This window comes from Thunnus maccoyii, chromosome 12 (genome assembly GCF_910596095.1).
Source record: "Thunnus maccoyii chromosome 12, fThuMac1.1, whole genome shotgun sequence".
Classification (NCBI taxonomy): domain Eukaryota; kingdom Metazoa; phylum Chordata; class Actinopteri; order Scombriformes; family Scombridae; genus Thunnus; species Thunnus maccoyii.
The window spans coordinates 16,294,746-16,315,003 of NC_056544.1; the positions used below are offsets into that span (position 1 = coordinate 16,294,746).

The 20,258-nt window shown below is 40.1% G+C and overlaps 1 protein-coding gene across 3 annotated transcripts in view; it reads left to right on the forward strand.

The window, feature by feature from the left end:
- Positions 1–20,258, forward strand: part of LOC121909354 (laminin subunit alpha-3-like) — a 60,638-nt gene that overhangs the window by 11,272 nt on the left and 29,108 nt on the right. For all 3 annotated transcript variants that reach the window (XM_042429861.1, XM_042429860.1, XM_042429862.1), the window contains 19 exons: positions 2,929–3,046; positions 5,075–5,193; positions 5,291–5,461; positions 6,123–6,223; positions 7,129–7,244; positions 7,987–8,105; positions 8,610–8,700; positions 10,729–10,860; positions 13,610–13,660; positions 13,793–13,840; positions 15,035–15,169; positions 15,931–16,065; positions 16,464–16,598; positions 16,846–16,898; positions 17,412–17,511; positions 18,401–18,453; positions 18,583–18,688; positions 18,853–18,952; positions 19,730–19,886. In XM_042429861.1, coding sequence (XP_042285795.1) covers positions 2,929–3,046; positions 5,075–5,193; positions 5,291–5,461; positions 6,123–6,223; positions 7,129–7,244; positions 7,987–8,105; positions 8,610–8,700; positions 10,729–10,860; positions 13,610–13,660; positions 13,793–13,840; positions 15,035–15,169; positions 15,931–16,065; positions 16,464–16,598; positions 16,846–16,898; positions 17,412–17,511; positions 18,401–18,453; positions 18,583–18,688; positions 18,853–18,952; positions 19,730–19,886 — 2,040 coding nt within the window. The remainder of the gene's footprint in view (positions 1–2,928; positions 3,047–5,074; positions 5,194–5,290; positions 5,462–6,122; positions 6,224–7,128; positions 7,245–7,986; positions 8,106–8,609; positions 8,701–10,728; positions 10,861–13,609; positions 13,661–13,792; positions 13,841–15,034; positions 15,170–15,930; positions 16,066–16,463; positions 16,599–16,845; positions 16,899–17,411; positions 17,512–18,400; positions 18,454–18,582; positions 18,689–18,852; positions 18,953–19,729; positions 19,887–20,258) is intronic.

The following is a 20,258-nucleotide window of genomic DNA, read 5'->3' on the forward strand; positions in this document are numbered from 1 at the left end:
TGGTCATGAAATGTCAGGGGTCAATGAATTTAGGAATAATGTTACTGTGTGTGTTTGTCAAAATGCATTTGCACGTTGTACATTGCTACAAGTGTACTGAGAAAAGGAAAATGTTAATATGCTGTTGTTAAAATGGTGTTTGGTCACGAGGGACTAGGTGTGCTGTTGTGTCAATTAGAAGGTTAAAGGATATCTGGAAACTTTATACCTTGTATATGTGCCATTATTATAGGGGGTCAAGGTCAGGAATTTGAGATGGGGGTAGAAGAGGGAGAGAGAGTGGGTGTCAAACAGTCCATACCTGTCCCAGCTCAACCCCTGACCTTTTTGACACCCACCCACAGCCTCCTACACTAAACCTCCTGGCATGACACTCTTGTCTAAAGCCTGAGGCTACAGAAGCAGGGAGGGGCAGAGGATGGCTCTGTACAAGTGTTATTCCAAGTGTTTTTGCCACAAGCTTGTCAATCTGTTTCATGTCTTGGTGCGCCAGTGGAATCCTGCGCTGGTGTGCTTAGCATGCCATCACGATATTTCATGCTCCCTCCAAACAATACGTAGGTGCTGGACATATTTCAAGAGTGTGTGTTTAGACTGGCAGGACACAGTTGGAGAGTCAGGCCTGAAATTAAGCAAAGCTGTGCCAAGACAGGCCCCATCTTCCAAGATTATGTTGTCTGTTTCTGACTGGGTTTGTTTCCGGAGGATTCTTCCTACCATCACTCAGTTACTGGCATCAAGTCGGTATGAGATATCACAGTTAATAGCATCACCACATTGAGGCTAGATGAGAATCAATATTCAAGTACTTGTTTTTTTAAGTATGACTTTAAATTCTTTACAGTCAGAAAGAATAAGTATAGCGGACAGAACAGTATTACCATTGAGTCTGTTGGGATTATCTTTCACATTTGACAACAGGCCAACTAATGTACCAGAACCAGGGTAGAAACAATTCTCTATGGGTGATAAAGGGCTTTGTTATTCTTGAGAAACTGGAGAATGGTTTGTAGTTACCATCTTTATCAGTTCTCTATCCATGACAAGTGGTGGAGAAGATTTTCACTGCTGTGCGTTGCCGTCAATGACAGGTTCCTGAAACCATTGGCATGCTCTGCTTTGGGGGCATTAGGAGGGAAGGGGAATGTGGCGCTATGTTTGGAATCTGAGATGGGTCTGCATGCCAGCCAGCACGTCTCTGGCCCCCCTACCCTTTTTACCCCCCATCCCACCCACCTGCCTCCCTTCCCTCGGCCTTCCCCTTAACGTCATCACAGCCCGTGTGAACTGAACTTCCTCCCAGTCCTCAGCAGAACCGACATATTGATAGTAGGCAGCTCAGCTCTGCAAAGCTCTGCTTCTGTTTTTAGCAGGATGACAGCCCACGTCTTGTTTGGGTGTGCCATTCTTCTTTTTTTGTTCTTGGCGCATCCTGTTGCATGTGAGTGGAAGTGTACACTGATTAATTTCAAGACACACCCCATTTAAAGTGAGGTCAGATTGAGGCATCTAAAGCTATTTGATTTTTGACTGTTTTGCTTAATGGCAACAGTGATTAAAGTACAATCAAATAGGCTATTTCTGATTTGCATCCAAATTATTTTGTTGTTTGCTATAAGAGATTGTTGACATTTAAAGAAGGTCAGAAAGTTTTCCTGGTGCCCTCTGAACTCTCTCACAATCCATCAGTTCAAGAGCTACTTGAACTTCAGGCTATTACCTCTCAGGGTTGGGGGGAGGAATCCATCAAGATAATTGTGGATCCTTCTTGACACAGTCCATGGCTCCACAGCAGAGTCTTTGCTGTGCTTTACTTTGCTTTGATATGTTAGCATAGCTGCCTGCCTCATGCAAGGAGAGACAGAAACCTGAATGTTACAAATGCCCGCTGGGGTTTTCATCAAGGTGCTGAGGGATGCTAGACGAGTGTGGGCCTGCCTTCATCCATCTCAAAGAGAGACAGTCTATAGAAATGTCTTGTATTTAAAGAGCACACAATATTCTAGGTTCAGTTTTCATTCATCACTTCAATCCTGATAGCAGATTCCATTTAGCAAGTTTAGCAAATATGCCTACAGTACCCTGTTTTTGAGACATGTTAAATGTTGCTTTAGGATCCCTGCCAGAACTGAAACTCTCTTCCAGCCTCACAAAACAAGACAGGGGTGTGGTGGTCAGGTGTGGTTGCGGCTTTTTATTGACACTGCAGGTGCCACGTGCAGGTTGGTGTCACAGGGTTTAAATTCCAAACCATGCCAAGTCCATGCCAGACAGTAACAAAGAGAGCTTTCATTATCACAAATTACCTTTCCATTGTACAATGTTCAGTCAAGCTGAAGTCACCCGCTTTTAGGGCTTGATGATGATGTCGATGAACTGTAAAGAAAACGCTCTGCACTGAATGTCACGAGCCTGACAGAAAGCTCAGTGCTGGCAGAAACAATCACTGACACAATTTTCTGCCCTTGTATGGTTCTGATGGGAGGCGGAGATAGAGAGTTCAGAGAACAGATGTAGATCATGTGGGCTTAGCCGATGTCTTTTCACTAACCTGGCTGCACCTGCACCACTTTTATTGACTCTCTGCTGATATATGTTGGTGAATTGTTTGTGCTTTACTATATGGCCACACAATCTTAAAGTAAAGCTGCAAGAACTTAAAAGAAGCTCAAAACAGGAAGTCCTGATTTTGATTCACTGAAATGGCACATTAAAATCATTAGTTCTGTGATGATACAACAGCCAAGCTGATGTTGTGCTCTGGCTTTCATAAGAACGGAAATAAGAGTATTGTCAGAGCAGCTGGCCAAGACTGGGGCCTTACTTAATAGAGCAAGTACAGCACAGGAAACAAAAACATTTTGCCAAAATCCGCCCTGAACTGTGACTACCTTTTGTTTATCCTGCTCTTTGTGTTCTGGTGTTTAGCTCTTCCATGTTGCGTACATCCTCATCAAGTTTGCTAATTCACCTCGTCCTGACCTGTGGGTGCTGGAGCGCTCCGTGGACAACGGGAAAACCTACACTCCCTGGCAGTATTTTGCACGTAAGTTCTCATATAGTATTTGTCTTCATTATATTATAAAAAAGAAAACAAGTGTTTCTCATTACTTGTTTTATGACTGAAATGAGTTGTTGGTCAGATTATGGGCTAGAAAATCAGCTAAAGTTTCTAACACATATGACCAGTCTTGCACCTTGTAAATACATCTGAAATGCATGTTCTTAGTTTTTGAATAACTCTGCAACATATTCTTGTAAATAAATGCCACTAATCTTTATTGCCAACTGTATAACACAATAGTGATTAAGATCATCCCCAATTTCAGACAATTTCTGTTTATAGCACTTGGTATCAGGATTTTTCTTCAGATGCGACAATGGTGTTTGGAATAAACAGAAAGAGATTAGAAAGTGATCTCTAAAAAGTGTAGTGCAAAAACACTACAGCAGCAACCACTCATTAATAAAATCCTGTGAAAAACACAGATTTGGGGGGATTATCAAGTATTTGGCAATGAACAGATCTTAAATCCAGCTTGTTCATCATCACACTCTGACGAATGGGCTGTGTCTGAAATCACTCCCTTATATACTCATTCACTACATAATAGACACTAAATAGTTTATTCAGTAGTGAGCAGCAAATCAAGATTTTGGGCACAAACCAATCATTGCCATTTTTTGTCCTCACCATCAGCTGTAGAGTCCCGCAATGGTAATTTTCACATCTATAAAATGTCAAGCATTGCATTGTGGGACTGTTAGTTGTTAGTGCCATTGTGGAATTTTTGAGGGCACTATATAGTAGATATATTTACATGCTCAGCATTCAGACACTCAAATAAAATGTCGGAGAATAAATATAGTGCACTATATACGGTAACAGTCAAAAGTTTGGACACACTTTCCCATTGACTTGAATGAGAAAGTGTGTCTACACTTTTGACTGGTAATGGAGTAAATAGGGAGTGATTTCGGACACAGCTATGATCTTTCTCATGGAATACAGTTTGACATGTTATTAAAGGAAAACCACAGGTGTCGCTAATAATGTTAGTGATGGCTCAGTGTCCCAATAAGCCATGACAGTGTCAGCATGTGCACTACCAGAGCCCCAGAAAAGGCACCAATTAATGGAATTATTATTATTGTAATTATTTACACCTGTGCTTTTCCTGCTATGAGAAGTCAAAATGTCTGTTGTGAAAAAGGCCCATTTTGAAAATGGATTAAGATTTGTTTACAATCACTCATTTAATTCTGGCACAGTGATCAGCCTGCTTAAGACAGTTTAAGACAGGAAGAGCGTGTGTTTGTGGTATTTGAAACAAGATGGATAGAGCAACATTCTAACTTAAATAAATTCCAGGATTAAAAACTTCATGAAGTTTAGAAAGTGGCAGGTGGTTACTTGCAGTCAATATAAAACTTAATTACTAGGCCTATAATGCCATATCTTGTCCAAGTGACTCTAAACTACATACTTGAATACATACATAAATAGATTTGCTGAGTTGGCATATCTGAGTCACAATGTCTCATATCTGGGAGGCACCTGTGCACACAGATTGCCAGTAAACACACTATGAATCATCAGGTTTACAATCTCAGAGTTTCTCTTTGCTATCAACTTTGCTTGATCCAAGTTATTGTTTATTCAGGATCTCTTAAGTTTTCAGAACAGACTCTTCATGATTCACTGATTCAGATTTAAGTTTTGCTTTTGAAAGGAAAAACACCCATTTTAATAAAAGAAATTTCACATTTTACATATTTCACTTATTCTTATATAAACCCATATTAATTCATTTAGCAACACAACGTGATTCATGAATATGAGGCTTTTTGGCAGCTGACTCTTAAACCTCAGATGTCAGAGCGTCACACAAGCACCTGAACACAACATTAGGCAATGTTTCATTTACTTGGTACCGCTGTGTTATATTAATTGGTGATAGAGAATATCTATACAGAAGCCTCTATGGAAATGTCATTGACTTGTAATATGCAAAATGAATAAATTGCAAGTTGACAAATTAAAAGTCTTTTCTTTTCTTTCCCTTGTTGGCAGATTCAAAGCATGAGTGCATTGAAAGGTTTGGAAAGCAGCCCAATGCTCGTGCAGTAAACGATGATGACCAGCTATGCACCACAGAATACTCTCGGATAGTTCCCTTGGAGAATGGAGAGGTAAAATATCATGTCAAGTAGCTAAACTGAATCAAAATCTTAAATTTTCTGAGGTATCAAAAAGGAATCTCTGTGAAATGAATACTGTGTTGTCCAGATTGTGGTGTCTCTGGTCAACGGAAGGCCAGGTTCCAAAAACTTCACCTACTCACCTGCCCTGCGAGACTTTACAAAAGCCACAAACATCCGCTTGCACTTCCTCCGCACCAACACCCTTCTGGGCCACCTCATCTCCAAGGCTCAGAGAGATCCTACCGTCACACGCAGGGTGAGGCATAAACTGTACAACCTCGCACTAAGGTGTGATGCTATCTGACTCTTATCTCCCATTTGGGCAAGTCAAATTTATAGCTCTGCACTGGTTTATTTATTGCTCACACAAACTCACTCCCTGCTCATACATTTATCCTTGTCGAGGCCCAATGCCAGATGTGTGTGTTCAGTCATCATGATGATTCCCTCGGTAGAGACAGCTAAGATGGTTTGGAAAGCTTCCATAGGCTGCAGGTGTGGGATATGGCACTTACATGGCACTCCAATAGCCTCAGAGTGATGGGGCTAAAACCTATGTTTTGCAGTTTTTCTCTGAGTAATGGCTAAAGATATTCTTTCACATAGCTGTAGTGAAACTGTTTAGATTGTATTGTAAAGTAAATCTCTTGTAGATGTTTAAAATCAGTATATAGTATAAATTAGTCACTGTTGTCAACTGTCATTCATATCTTATGAATTTTTATTATGCACTGATTCACTCCATAAAGCTAGCCTTAGCTCATGGGTCATGGTTTAAGTTTGTTATTGTCAACACGTGTGACTCACTTCTGCTGCCAAGGAAAACTAGATAATGTTGTGGGTGATGAGTTGCTGATAACACACCTTTTACCTTGAAATGCTGCTGGTAGTAAAATTTTTTAATTATTTGTTGACAGTATTACTATAGTATCAAAGACATCAGTGTGGGTGGACGCTGCGTTTGTCACGGACATGCACAGATGTGTGGTGGGAGTCGTGACACGGACAACCCAAGCAGGTTAGTAATGCTCCTTATCTTCAGCAGGGCTATAAATATTTGTTTCAATACTTTTGTGGGGAAAGTTCTGGTTGAAGCATATTTCATCATTAATTATGGTCTGAATCTTATGAGCTTATCAAAAGTTAACTTTGAAGAATAACTTCAAACAGTAAATCCATCTCACGCGTTTATTCATTAACAGAGTTAAATAGACATTTTGTACAATGGGTCCCACTGTGTATTTCTGCTGTCATGTGGTGAATTAATGTTGAAATAGAAGAAGAAAAGACCACAGAGATGCTGGCAAATGCTGAGATTTGAGTGATAGTGAATTGTTCTGAGAAAGGACAATTACCTCATATGTTTGTACATTGACATCACTATTGTAAAAGACTGCAGCTTATTTTAATTACTCTGATTACTGACCATATTGCTGTAAATGGATGGTAAAAGGACAAGATGTGATAAAGTGCTGCTTTGAACAACAGTAGCTCTTTGTATTCTGAGCAGCTAAACAACAGAACAATATAGGACTCTCGTATGCTTAATGTTGTATAGTGAATTGGCCATTTTAAGTGAATGTACCCATTTACTTTCTAGGCCCAGTAAGAAGCTGTTGCTGTTTTCAGTGAAAAGGTTATGATATGCTACTTGAGCGGCACAAAGCAGCTAAAGAGACAGACATTGCTATCAGGAGTTTATAGAAATATAAACAGAGATAAAAAAGGAGCGTGAAGATAGCACTGGAGCACAACTCCAAATGAATGCTAATGTTGTTCCGTGTCTGCTGGATGTGCTGCCTGAGCGGTTAAAAACAGTTAATGCAGGTTTAAAGAAAGTTTAGGGCTTTTGTGCTACCAACACGATATACATATCAGATTCTGAGCATCACTAAACCAAGGTGTTTCATTTTCTCTCTTCAGACTCCAGTGTGAGTGCCAACACAACACCTGTGGTGACTCATGTGACCGCTGCTGCCCGGGCTTTAACCAGAAACCATGGCGTGCTGCAACTTTTGATAGCCCCAATGAGTGTCAACGTAAGTGCACAATGCTTCCTCCAATGTGTAAACAAAACCACACTCTGCTACTACTCACACTGCTGGCTCCTTGAATTATGACCCCCATAGAGGACTGAAATGTCCTCTTGCCTCTGATATTTAAGCCCTGTTGTGGATGTCCTGATATGGTATTGTAGAGAGCCTCAGCAAAGAGTTGAGAAAACATTCCTCATGGTGTGTGTGATAAATGGCACAGTGCACAACTAGCTCAAGGATAACTGCTTTTTTGTCTGCTTAGCCAACTAGTCAGCCGGCTAGCCAGGCCCCCACCGGCCCACCAGATAGTCCCCCATGCCAGTTTATCAGTGATCTATCCAGTCAGCCAGCAGAACCTGTGTCAGCTGGAATCTAATTGCTTTGGACTGTTGACAGGATTTTCCCTTCATGAAATATGACCTTATAGCAACCACAAAAGCAAAGAGAGAAATATGAAGAAGACTTGTAATCCAATCGGTGCACTCATGCAGTGGAAATGCACCCTAACCATTCATAAACATTAATGAGAGGCTGGAGTTGTATACAGGAAGAGGATATGCAGTCTTGTTTACTGTGGATTTTATAGTTTCTCTTAATGCTTAACCAGACTTATCACTTGGTTGAATGAGTAGCTTAAGGTCCTTAAATACAGATGTGGGAGTCATTGGTAATTTGCTGAGGCATATAGAATAATCTTGTGTGTATGTGTGTGTGCGTGTGTGTGTCTCGGGGGTTTCCTCCTCAGCCTGCCAGTGCTTCTCCCATGCCTTTGACTGTTATTATGACCCAGAGGTGGAAAAGAAGGGAGCAAGTTTAGACACCTTCGGCAAGTACGACGGAGGAGGAGTGTGCATCAACTGCCAGGTATGAAGTGCATATCAAGTCTAAACTGATTCCTGTGTGTGGTTGTAGGGGAGAAGGGGGGTATAAAAAATGAAGAAAAATTCCTCATGTGTATATCTTTATGAAGTCCTCTATAGAGCATTTCATGTTGCACCATTTACTCTGAAACTTGTGCAGACAGGATTGTGAGATCACAAACCTTTCTATATTCTTAACACATTTTTCTCTCACCAATCAAGGAATACATTTTGTTTTCTGTAGTTTTAACCCTCAAAGTCAATTAAGTGTTATGCTAACATGATATCTTTCTGGAATATGATACGGAAGCAGAGAGTATATCAAAGTGCTGTCAAATTAAGGATGCTTACAAATCCTAATACATCAATCTGCAGCAAGAAACTAGAGTTTCTACTGTACAGAGTACATAGGACTCTTCTGCTTGTCTAATGACATCTTCTGTTGGGCAACCATTGTTAACTAATGTGTGAGTTATGGCTAACAAATTATTTTTGTTTTCTTCTTCAGCACAACACTGCTGGAGTTAACTGTGAGAAATGCCTTGAAGGCTTCTACAGACCTTATGGACTACTTCCTGAGTCTCCTATAGGATGCATACGTGAGTCGTGTTTTCTGTTTTTTCCTTGAAACACTTAAATGCACATTTTTTAATGCCATGTACTTAATTTTTTACTTAATTTTAAAAATTGTTTTAATTGTTATTGCTACTAGTTTATTTTTTCCAGTAGCTTTTCTTTACAAAAGCTTTGCTTGGGAAGTATCTGAGAGATTCAGGAAGTTTGTGGAAATTTTAGCTAGATGTATGCAGGCTTATATTCTCAAGACTCAAACTTGGGAATTAAAGCTGCTTCATGTATGTGTGTTTGGTATTTTTCCTTATTCTATCAGGGAATAGGTGTGGATCGAAATGATCATTATATCTCTTGACATATTGAAAAGGACATATAAATATGACCTACCCATAAATAAACATGAGTTACAATGCCCATCGAGACAGCAAGTGTAGAGCAGTGTAGTGAAACATCTCAGCAAACATATCGATGTTGAATAGATGTTGCTACTGTGGTGTTCTGCACCAACATGAAAGGCTTAGTAAATATGGCACTAAAAGGGGTATTGAGACAAGATGCGTAGCCCCGATAGCTGTAACCAGTGTAATTTGGTGAAGTCTGTGGCAAAATGTCCTTCACATATCAGTTCAAAAGTATTTACTGCTTATGACTGCTTTAATCAAGTTTTGAAAATTTATGGAAGTGCTACTTGTTTGGGTTTTTGCTGTCTTGAATAAAGACAGTAGACTACATATTGTCTCACTGTGTAGGTGTTTGACCTACAGTATGTATGACTAACAAGTGAAGCCAAAACAGCGTTACATTCAGTATTCTTTTTAAGACAAATGGCACCATTGCACAAGCACCACTGGCACCGCAGCTTGTCTTATTGCTAAACTGGGCTCTGCTCTTGTTTACATTACTTTAATGGTCCATGGCTGTTCCCTGCCGTATAAATAGCTGCCAGTTGTGTTTGGACATTAGAAAGTAGTGGAATTAAACTGGTTGCCCTGAGCGCTTTGAAAAGTAAACCATAGAATCCACAGACACAGTTAAGTGAACTTAACAGCGGAAAGTGTTCATTTAGGCAAAAACAGAGTCAGTTAAGGTTTGGTAATCATTTACTTTTGAGATCCCTCATTTTGAGATGATGGATGGTTGAACAGTTTCTGTACTTGTTACTGAGATTTTATGTTATGCACAGAAAATGTCTTTTTGCCATACAATAATTCAATTATTCTGTGCTCTGTTGATTTGCATTTATGTCCATGTCAGTGGTGGAAAGTAACTAAGTACATTTACTCAAGTACTGTACGTAAGAACAATTTTGAGATACTTGTACTTTACTTGAGCATTTTATGCTACTTCATACTTCTCCACTACATTTCAGAGGGAAATATTGTACTTTCTACTCCACTACATTTATTTGATAGCTTTATTTACTTTTCAGATCAAGATTTGACACAATGGATAATATTACAAGCTTTTAAAACACGTTGTTTTTACAAAAAACAGTGAGACACTCATAGACATTTCAGATATTTATGAGTTGTTAGCAGCTCCACCAAATAGTGATTTTTCCATATAAACTTCTCACATGGTTTAGAGAAAAAGTCCAAAAACTGAAAACAGATTTGTGTATCAGAACTTTATCTTATTTCCTCTCCCATTAATCATCTCATGACACTGGATTAAACTAGCTAAGTGTATATCAAGTAGTTGAAACTAGCTCCACCTCCAGCAGCTACAACAGTAACATGCTGCTCTAACACTGATGCTTTACTATTAATAATTTAATGATGTCATATATGATAATATATCAGTCAGAGGGACCAAAGCACTACTTTTACTGCAATACTTTAACTTCATTTTGCTGCTAGTGCTCTTCATACAGGACTTTTACTTGTAATGGAGTATTTTTTACATTGCTGTATTGGTACTTTTATTTCAGTAAAGGATTGAAATACTTCTACCGCCACTGGTCCATGTTAGTTCACATCAATGCATCTCTTGACTTCAGCGCATGTTTGTATGTATATATATTCATCTTGAATTAAAATATGTGTCCCCACCAGCCTGCAGGTGTAATGACAGGACTACAGCCGGCTGTGAAATGGGGTCTGGAAGGTGTATCTGCAAACCACAATTTGCTGGAGAAAACTGTGATCGCTGCTCTGACGGACACTATTACTATCCTGAGTGCATTCGTAAGTTTAGTTTTGCTTAAACCTATCAAATGCTGGAAATCCATTTTGTCTATAGGGATGAATATGGTAGGGATGTCATACAGATGAGCAAAGTCTATTAGGCATGTGGCATGAATCACATCTGTGATAGCTGCAAATAAAGACTGTATCAAAAAGAAATGAACAATAATGTAATAAAAAAACTTGTGTCTTACTATTTGTCCTATCCAGGGTCGGGTGAAACTGAACACACCCTTTGATGGATGGAATTGGTTTCATGTTCACCATTTTTTTTAGCTTTTTGTGTTGTCTGTCAGTTTTTCCCTTCAGGGGAACTCATCTTATTTGAAAGAAGTATGCCTTTACTGCTGCAGGGCTACATATGGAAGCAGGGCTGCCAAGTTTTGACTTCAGCTTCTAGTGAGATTTGGTCGGGGGGGCTGGGGAGGGCGGGTGGGGTGTGGGTTGGGAGTGTGGGGGACAGGGGGAGGGTGGTTCTTTAATAGTACTTATTATTGTTCATAATAAAATGAGCATTATTCATGGTCAGTTGACTCACTAGACCTCTCTCTGGCCTTATGTATATATACATATCCATGGCCTTATATATCCATGTAGGGATGAATGGGACATCACGCCAACAGTCTGAGTGCACCAAAAATGATTTCAACCTCCTTTTTAACATTTTAAAAGACCGTGAAAAGTCTGTTTTTATGTCTGGCCTGATTCCCACGCTTGGTTGCGCAGCTGAACGCTTTAGCCGCATTCTCAACCTTCACACCTGGCTCCAGTCCACATGCAGATCTCACAACATGGATTTTATTGATCATTTCAACTTGTTCTGGGATCATGCTTCTCTCTTCAAAAGAGACAGGATTCATCCCATCCAGCAGGGTAGCCAAATGCTGTCTGCTAATATTCAACATGTAAACTAAACTCACAACTTAGGGCCCAGTTATATCAAACAGTAGCAAAAAATCTAGGAATTTCATTTGACTCCAATCTTACATTTAATAAACAAATAAATGCTGTTGCTAAGTTGTCTTTTTACCCTCTTAGAGTTTTAAGCAAAGTCAAGCACATGTTTTCTTTCGGTGATTTAATGTCATTGCTCTGGTTACCAGTGAAATTTAGAACTGTTGTAAACGGGCTGACAACAGCAACATATATCAGTGACCTGATATGTCCTCACTGTCTCCAAGAGCTCTGAGGTCATCTGATAAACTGCTGTTTTCCATCCCAAACAGTTGTTTGAGGTGTAAAGGTGAATGTGCTTTTTCTGTGGCTGGGCCCAAGTTGTGGAATTGCCTCCCTCTCCATGTTCGATCAGGTCCCACCATCAAATGTTTTAAGTCAAGGCTATAGACCCACTTGTATTCTTTGGCTATCTAGATGTGTTTATATGTTTTTTTCTTTTTTCCTTTTCTTTATTTCTGTGTGTCATTTGGAGCTGCTCTGTACATTTTTTCTTCTATGTAAAGCACTTTGGTCAACTTGACTTTACTTATGAACCAACACCTTTTTCATAAGAATTTTTCTTTTTGTTAATTTATGTTTATTGGGTAACATTTCAATATACACTGGAGGTATTACACATATTTTTCTTCAAAACATAAGATAAGAAAGATCTATGCTCCTCACCATGGGTGCTCCTGCATGGTGCTGCTGTTGTGCTGTGCTGCTCTGTCCTGTCTGTCTGTGCAGTGTCAGTGTCCCCTTTTCGCACTGCTGTTTTTGACTGCATGAGAAAATGGACGTGTGGTGTGAGAGCGTGTGGAAAGTGTCAATTGCGTGAGTCTCACGGTCAATGCATGAGACTTGGCAGCCCTGTAGAAGGATTTATGTACATGCTAAAGTATAGACTATGTTTATTGTGCATTCCACATGCCATACCTCCATCTAAATAAATAGATGCAGATATTAGACACACAAGGAGAGTTTCCCCATCTTCTCTCATTCTGATCTAGCTACAGACTCAGGAGTCTGCAAGAGCATACTGATAAGCTACCTGGTCTTTCATCCTTTTAAGTAATTTTCATTTTTTCTACTAGGGATTTTCTGTCTTTGATTGACATAAACCTTGTTTAGATTTGTGTGTGAACATGCGGCATTTAGCTTCTGTGTACCTTGAACTGACATTCATTGTTTTCAGATAATGAGAAAGATTAATGTTAGTTTTATAAAGTCATTACACAGAAACCAACAAATCTGCAGTCTGCCCCAGGTGTATTGTTTCTTATGTCATATAAACTTAATGAGAAACAGATAGATTTATTGCTAGATGTCATTAAATCTGGGTCTCTCAGCTCTAGGCTGTTAGCCTCGAGATAGTAAAACAAACTAGTCTAAACATGTAGAAACAGTTATGAGTAGGCTGTCTGGGTTTCAGGGAGGTTCTTCTCTGCTGTTTCATGTCACTGAATGAAATCTGCATTATCAATTAAAGCAAGACTATTTAACTTTTTCACGGCCTCTGTGGCCACAGGTAACAATTACAAGATAATGGTAAATGCTAGAACATAGTGTAACAGTAGCACAAGAACAGATGAGTCGGAAGCCAACAGAATCAGTAATGTCAGTTACACAACAATATCTACCTACAGTATGCTAACATTAGTTAACATTAGCCATCTTAAGCTACTGGTCATACCAGACCAAGAAAGGCTGTGGCAGCAAAAACCCTGGGTGCATTGATTTGAGGGAGGGTGTGTTACCCTTCAGTAGAGTTTCACATCAGTGGAGGTCTTAATTTCGTGCCTTTCCTTTGCAGGGTATCCTGTATACCAGACAACCACCAAATCTCCTGCAGGGCCTATTGTGGGTAAGTTCATTATATTACACAAGATTTTGCAGTGTTTCATACCACAGTTTAGCCTAACAGGCATTTTTAAACAATATTTAAAATGTTGTAAATGTCAACCCTCTCTCGTCTTTTTTCTTTCGCTCTGTATAGGGCCCACTGCCTGCCCTCCGGGTTATTTCGGCTCTCCCAGCTGTCAGCGTGAGTGTGATTAGACCTGATATGTTGTGCTAATATAGAGGTGTTTACACTACTATGCAATGTTAATTACTTTTATTGCTTATCTGCATCTGCATTTTATGTACAAAAAACACTGTTGATACTGTATCACTTAAAAAGCTTTTTTACAGTCCTGTCATTGACTTTTTTGTCACCTGAGTCACATTCTACTCTCAGGCAGCCCAGGTTGTTAAAGAGGGCTTTAGAGGACTGTGTAAGGCACCACATAGTCTGACTGGGTTTTCTGTAGAGTTGAATGTTACCAACATGTGGCATAGGTCAGTCAAGAAAAGGCACGAAATATATATAGGCATGACTTAAGGTCAGACCATGTTTGTAGGCCTTATGAAAACAGAACTGTCAGTATATACAGTATTATGTTTGGGTTTAACTGGATTATTAAAATACTGGTATTATATATCGTCAGAATGAGTAAATCTGCTGCTCAGTGACAGCAGATCTCTCAACAATTGCTGAGCATAACAGTTTGATAGACTTAAATTATCATTTCCGTCACTGGGGATTTAAGATCAAGTGATCTCTGTCCTCTCATGATAGCAATAGTCATTTGGGACTGTTCAGTGAGAGCTAACCAGTCTATTATTAGTTATGTCCCCTGTTCTAAATTCCCTTTTCTGGTTTTCTTAAAGCTGGGAAACCCATTGTTAGTAATATGGCATTTCAATTAAAACAAAGACCTTCAACCCTTGGCATTTTCTGTTTTAGAATTTCTCAGAGGATGTAGACAAACAATGACTTTTCCTTAAACTTGTCGTCTCTCATCCCATGACCTGACCGAGAAGGAATTTCATCTGCAGCCTTTCAAAAGCTGATTTTAATGTTTGGAAGCAGCTTAGGGGCAAAGAAACTGTGGCAATCTCTCCAGTGGCTGTCCTGTGTTAGTGCCAAGTCTATTCACATACCAATACCAGGCGAGGCTTGGCAAGACATGGGCACCAGTGTAGCCTTACCACTGTGTGCCACAATATGAGCAGAGTTCAACTGACACAAGTATTTGTCATTCCTTGTTGTTAAGCTGGACCAAAGAAAGCTCAGGATCATTTATCAACAGGATTCAGGGTTCAACAGGGTCACTTATTTGAATTTCTATTAGTTAGGATTAAATTAGTTTAATTGTATTGTTAAGATAAGCATTTGCTATGTGTTTGTGCGCAGAGTGTATATGTGACTACAGAGGGACCGTGCGTGGCGTGTGTGATGCTTCAGGACGCTGCCTGTGCCGTCAGGGTGTGGAAGGAGAGGGATGCGAGCGCTGTCGACCAGGATACCACTCCTTCCCAAACTGCCAGGGTGAGAGAAAATCGCCATGCCAGTGAGCGGTGACCCCCCACAGACTGCAAAAACACAGCCTCATCAGTGTTAACTCATCAGAATGATTACAAAACATGACCTTTCTTTTGAACGAACTGGCCACAAGATGTTACAATGTAGATGTAAACAAAGGCGGCAAACCAGAAATGAAAAGGGGGCAAATGTTTTGAGGTGGCGGCGTAGCCTGTAGTGATATTTCGGACTAATTGCAGACAGTCACACAGTAGGGGTTGGTGTGCAAAGAATTTGAACGGTTTGGTCAGCAAGCTTGTACACGCTGTAGAGCCTGTGCTTTATTGCTGCACAAAGTGCGCTTTTGCCTGCATGAACCTGTTTGCACTAGTTTCTGGAGCAAGTGTGATTTGTCCTTCAGACAGGGATTTTTTGGACATTTCAAAGTCTAAGCTTAAAACTTTTGACCCTGGAAGTCCAAGGTTTAAAAATGACCACAGCCAACAGAATTCACTGCATCTCGTTTCTTTTCATCACTTCATGTAACTTTATCAAGAATTATCTTGAAAAATTATCTAAAATTAAAAAAAAAAAAATCTTGCTCACACATCCTATACATATTAATGTTTTTATTTATTTTTTAAGTAGATTTTTGCTTTTTAAAAGCAGCCCGCAGCAGATAAAGTGAATTATGATTTATTACTTTGGATACTGATGAGAAATAAGGAGTAATGGATTAGGCAAAATGGAAAAAATAGCAGCTCACAAACTTGTTTCTCTTCCTCCAGCATGTCGCTGTGGTGGAGCCGGTGTGGCTAACAGTGGCTGCAGTCCAAGTGGCCAGTGTGTTTGCCTCCACAACTATGGGGGGCAGGAGTGTGACACATGTGCACCAGGCTTCTATGGATACCCAGACTGTGCTGGTAAGTGAATTTGGCTTTTTATGTCCACTAATGCAACTACAATAGATACACAAATTAGATGTTTATGACCTCTGCTGATCTGAGTGTTTGTGGAAAAAATGTTGCTGCTGGTTTCACGGGGCTTACTGTGGCCTATTCTCATGACTCTGTGGAGCAAACATCCTCATTCTCCCACAGTATCCTGCACAACCCTATGCCGTCAGACAAATTGATTTATTTGATGTATTCTGGGTGACACAACATTTCACAGAGAGTCTTCTTCCTTCTAAGGAATCACATTCCCAAGAATAGACAACTGGGCATCACTTGAGGAAATCTGATTCTTGAAACAGCACATGTCATTTTGAACCCCTCTGAAACATTTGAAGATCTTACTTCTACTTATTTCCTGTCTCCAGCCTGCCAGTGTTCACAGGAAGGCTCATATGGCAACATATGCAACCCACTGTCAGGTCAGTGCCTGTGTCTCCCTGGCGTGGTGGGTCAGCAGTGTGACCACTGTGCCTCTGGACTCAGGTTCCCCCATTGCTCAGGTAACCACATCAGACATCACCATACTCATAAATAGAAACATTTTGGGACTGAGACAGAAACAAGAGTTATCATTTATATTAACAATATAATGTTTTATGGTAGGGTTTGGCAAGGTTTTAAAGTTGTTTAATGTATTAGAAATTCTCACTTTATTCACCTTTAATAGTGCATTGAAGAAAACAAACCATACAACTAAGACTTACTTATGTTTTTTTTCTTCATTGTGTATTCGTTCTGTGCTTCCAGCCCCCATCAGTCAGTGTAATCCAGCCGGAACTGAGATCGCTGATCCTCAAACGGTATCCAATCTTTAATAAACTTTAATTCTTTGTCTGTCACAGCTCAACCTTGATCATGTTTTTTTACCAGCCTTGATAACAGAAGTGGTCACAGTCTAAATCCAGCACTACCAGCACTCTTTGGGTGTAGATTTACATGGAATAACGGTCCTATCACTGCTAAAACGTCATCCAGCAGATTTTCACAAGGAAGTGTTTTTTTTCCCTGAGATATACATGCAATTAAAATAAAGGAAAAGAGACTTCCTTCCATTTTGAGGAGGAAGAAAAACAACAACATTAAGTAATGCATGGCTGTTTCAGGGTTTAAGGAAGGTCCCTTTCACCTTTTATTTTGGAACATATCCTATGTTTAGAAGAAAGGAAAACAGCAAATGTCCAGTCATTCAGAAAACTGGCAATGTAGTACAATATGCAGACAGAAACAAATATAGCTTGGCTTTCATCAGTAGCTTCCAGACACAACAATCTTATGTACCAGTTATGTCACTGGCTTCTTATCTGTTGTTTCAGGGCTCCTGCCGCTGCCTACCAAACATAGAAGGAACTTTGTGTGACAAATGTAAACCTCTATACTGGAATCTGGGAACAGACAACCCTCATGGCTGCATAGGTAAATGACTGGAAGTCTATTATTCACTTAATTTTATAAAGGATACAAGTAAAAGAGAAAAAAACAGCTAAAAATCCCCCCAGTCTCATTTTTTTTCTCAAGGAGTATTAGTTCTGATCACTGACCCCATTTTTCTCCACAGTATTAAATCTCCAGTAGCAATCTGACAAGGTACTGATATGGGTCTTGGCCCTTCTTACCCAGGGGATATGTCAACATACCCCTGTCAACAAGGCCGGATCTGCCTCCCTGTCCCACAGAGGGAAGCTGGGGAATAACACATTACTACAGGCAAATTCCTAACTGCTCTCAGTGTGGAGCTGCAATTGAATCTGTGAGATTTTAAACTATGACAGAGCAATAATAAGAATTCAGTGGCACATTAAAAATTTGAAATACCTGTGGACCTCTACTCTGTCCCTTTTCAACCCCCACAAGAAGCTAACCGTGTACTAATCCACTGAAATATACTTAATATGGGAATAATAAGGTGGTTTCTATTATCAAACCAGTCAGGGAACAGCTTCAGGCTTTGTCCAGATACCTGTCTAATGTTACAGTTCTGCTCTTTAGCAAGAATGTTATCACTACCACACTGCCTGAAGAAACAAGAAGGGAAAAAAGAGCTTTTAATATCCTAAGAATGCCTCTGGTTGACTGTGGCCGGACATTGAGGGGAAGTTTTTTTTTACTCGGTTGAAAGCAAGTAATGGTAGTAAAGCTCCTCTGGACCTTTGATGTGCAGACCTATGAAGATTGAAGGGTTTTGTGCTGTTGTGTTTCACCCATGAAAGTGACAAAATCCTGTAATCAGAGTCTATTCACCGCAGATCCCCCCTTTCATATCTCATAACCTTTTCACTCTCTCTCTGTCTTTCTCTCATACCAGAGTGTCAGTGTGATGTGAAAGGGACCCTGAGTGGTGTTGGGGAGTGTGAACAGGTGAGTATTTCATTATTGCATGTGGTGACTGATATACATTTATGAGACTAATTTCATTACTATCAATTCAGTTTTGACTCCGCCAGTCAAAACTTTGTAAAATTTGCTTTTGTTTTTATGTTTGTCTAGAGAAGTGGACAGTGTTACTGTAAGCCTAATTCATGTGGGCATATGTGTGACACCTGTAAGGATGGTTTCTTCCTGCCCCAGAAAAAGAATTATTTTGGTTGTCAAGGTGAGTCATCAGTGCAGATTAAACCTAAGCCATTCAAACATTACATTTTATTGTGTCCTTATTTCACGACATGAGCAGGCTGTTATCTTTAAGAACCTGCAGCAGATGAACATGAGTCTAGATTATTCATAATCAAAAATAATGACTTATTTTTCTATCATTAGGTTGTCAGTGTGATGTAGGTGGTGCCATTGACATGGCCTGTGATGAGGAGTCGGGACAGTGTCGGTGTCAGAAAAATGTAGTTGGCCGGAAATGCACAGAGTAAGACGTTTCTGACTTTAATGTTTTAAAGAGGATGTATTATGCTTTTTGTGATTTTCTATTATCTTTATACTGTTACGATGTTGGATGTCTGTGTTGAACTTGGTCAAAGTTCCAAACTTGAGATTAACGTATGTAAAAATGCTCCCTGCAAGTCAAAAGCCCAGGCCTCAGCCTGCTCTGAGCTCTTTGTGTGCAATGTTACCCCTACTTCCTCCTCATGATGATGTCAGATTGCTCGTGCATGCCCACAAACGGCCGACCGTTCTGTTCTTTGTCGCTAAGGTTGAGACTAAAGTTGTTCCATGGGTTATTCGCGTCCACTCACATATTTTGGATCGGATTCTGGCTTGAACATGTACGGATGTCTTTGAGAAGTTGATATTTAAAGTAAAGAACAAGAAAAATAAGTGAAATCCTCCTTCTACTGTTAGTTCACATAGCCTCCCGAACTGCCAGAAGTCTACAGAGGGGCAGCTTCTGGAAGCTAAGCAATCAGAGCAGAGTGGGCTCATCCGGAGGGGGGGCTTAAAGAGACAGGAACTAAAATGGCCGGTTACAGACAGGCTGAACTGAGAGGCTGCATAAAGAGCCAGTATAAGATAAATGAAAAATTTCTTGAACTGTAAATCATGCAGATATTCCAGTAGAGCCCCAGAATACCAGGAAAGACCTGGAAATATGCATGATACATTCCCTTTAATACATTTGCAAATAAAGACAGTTATCATTACTGCTTCACTTTGTTTTCATTTGAAACTATATGTACCTCCTTAGGCCAGCACCAAGCTACTATTTCCCCACTCTCCATCAACTGAAGTTTGAGGTGGAGGATGGCACCACACCAAATTCCAGACCAGTGCGCTTCGGTTATAACCTCCAAGAGTTCCCAGATTTCAGCTGGAGAGGTTATGCTGTAATGTCCTCTGCACAGGTTAGTCCATGCTTAAAATGCACATTCATGTGATTATACTGATCAATCATGACTGGAAACAATATATTTTTGGGGCTATCTATCTGCCACTTTAATAACTTCATAGCTTCCTTTTTCAGTCTATTCTTAAAACACAAAAAATCTTTTGCTTTTGCCAATGCACAAAAGTCCTACTTGAAGCACACATCTCTCTTTTATGTCAGCGCTGATGTGGGAATGTGGACACCAGCTGTCCTAGAACTAACACTATCTCTCCTCAGCCAGAGGTGATCCTCACGCTTACCCTCGGCTTTCCTGGCCCTTTCCATATTGTAATGCGCTACACCACCCCCAAACATAGGGGGAGAGCACGAGTGAGAGCAAAGATCTTGG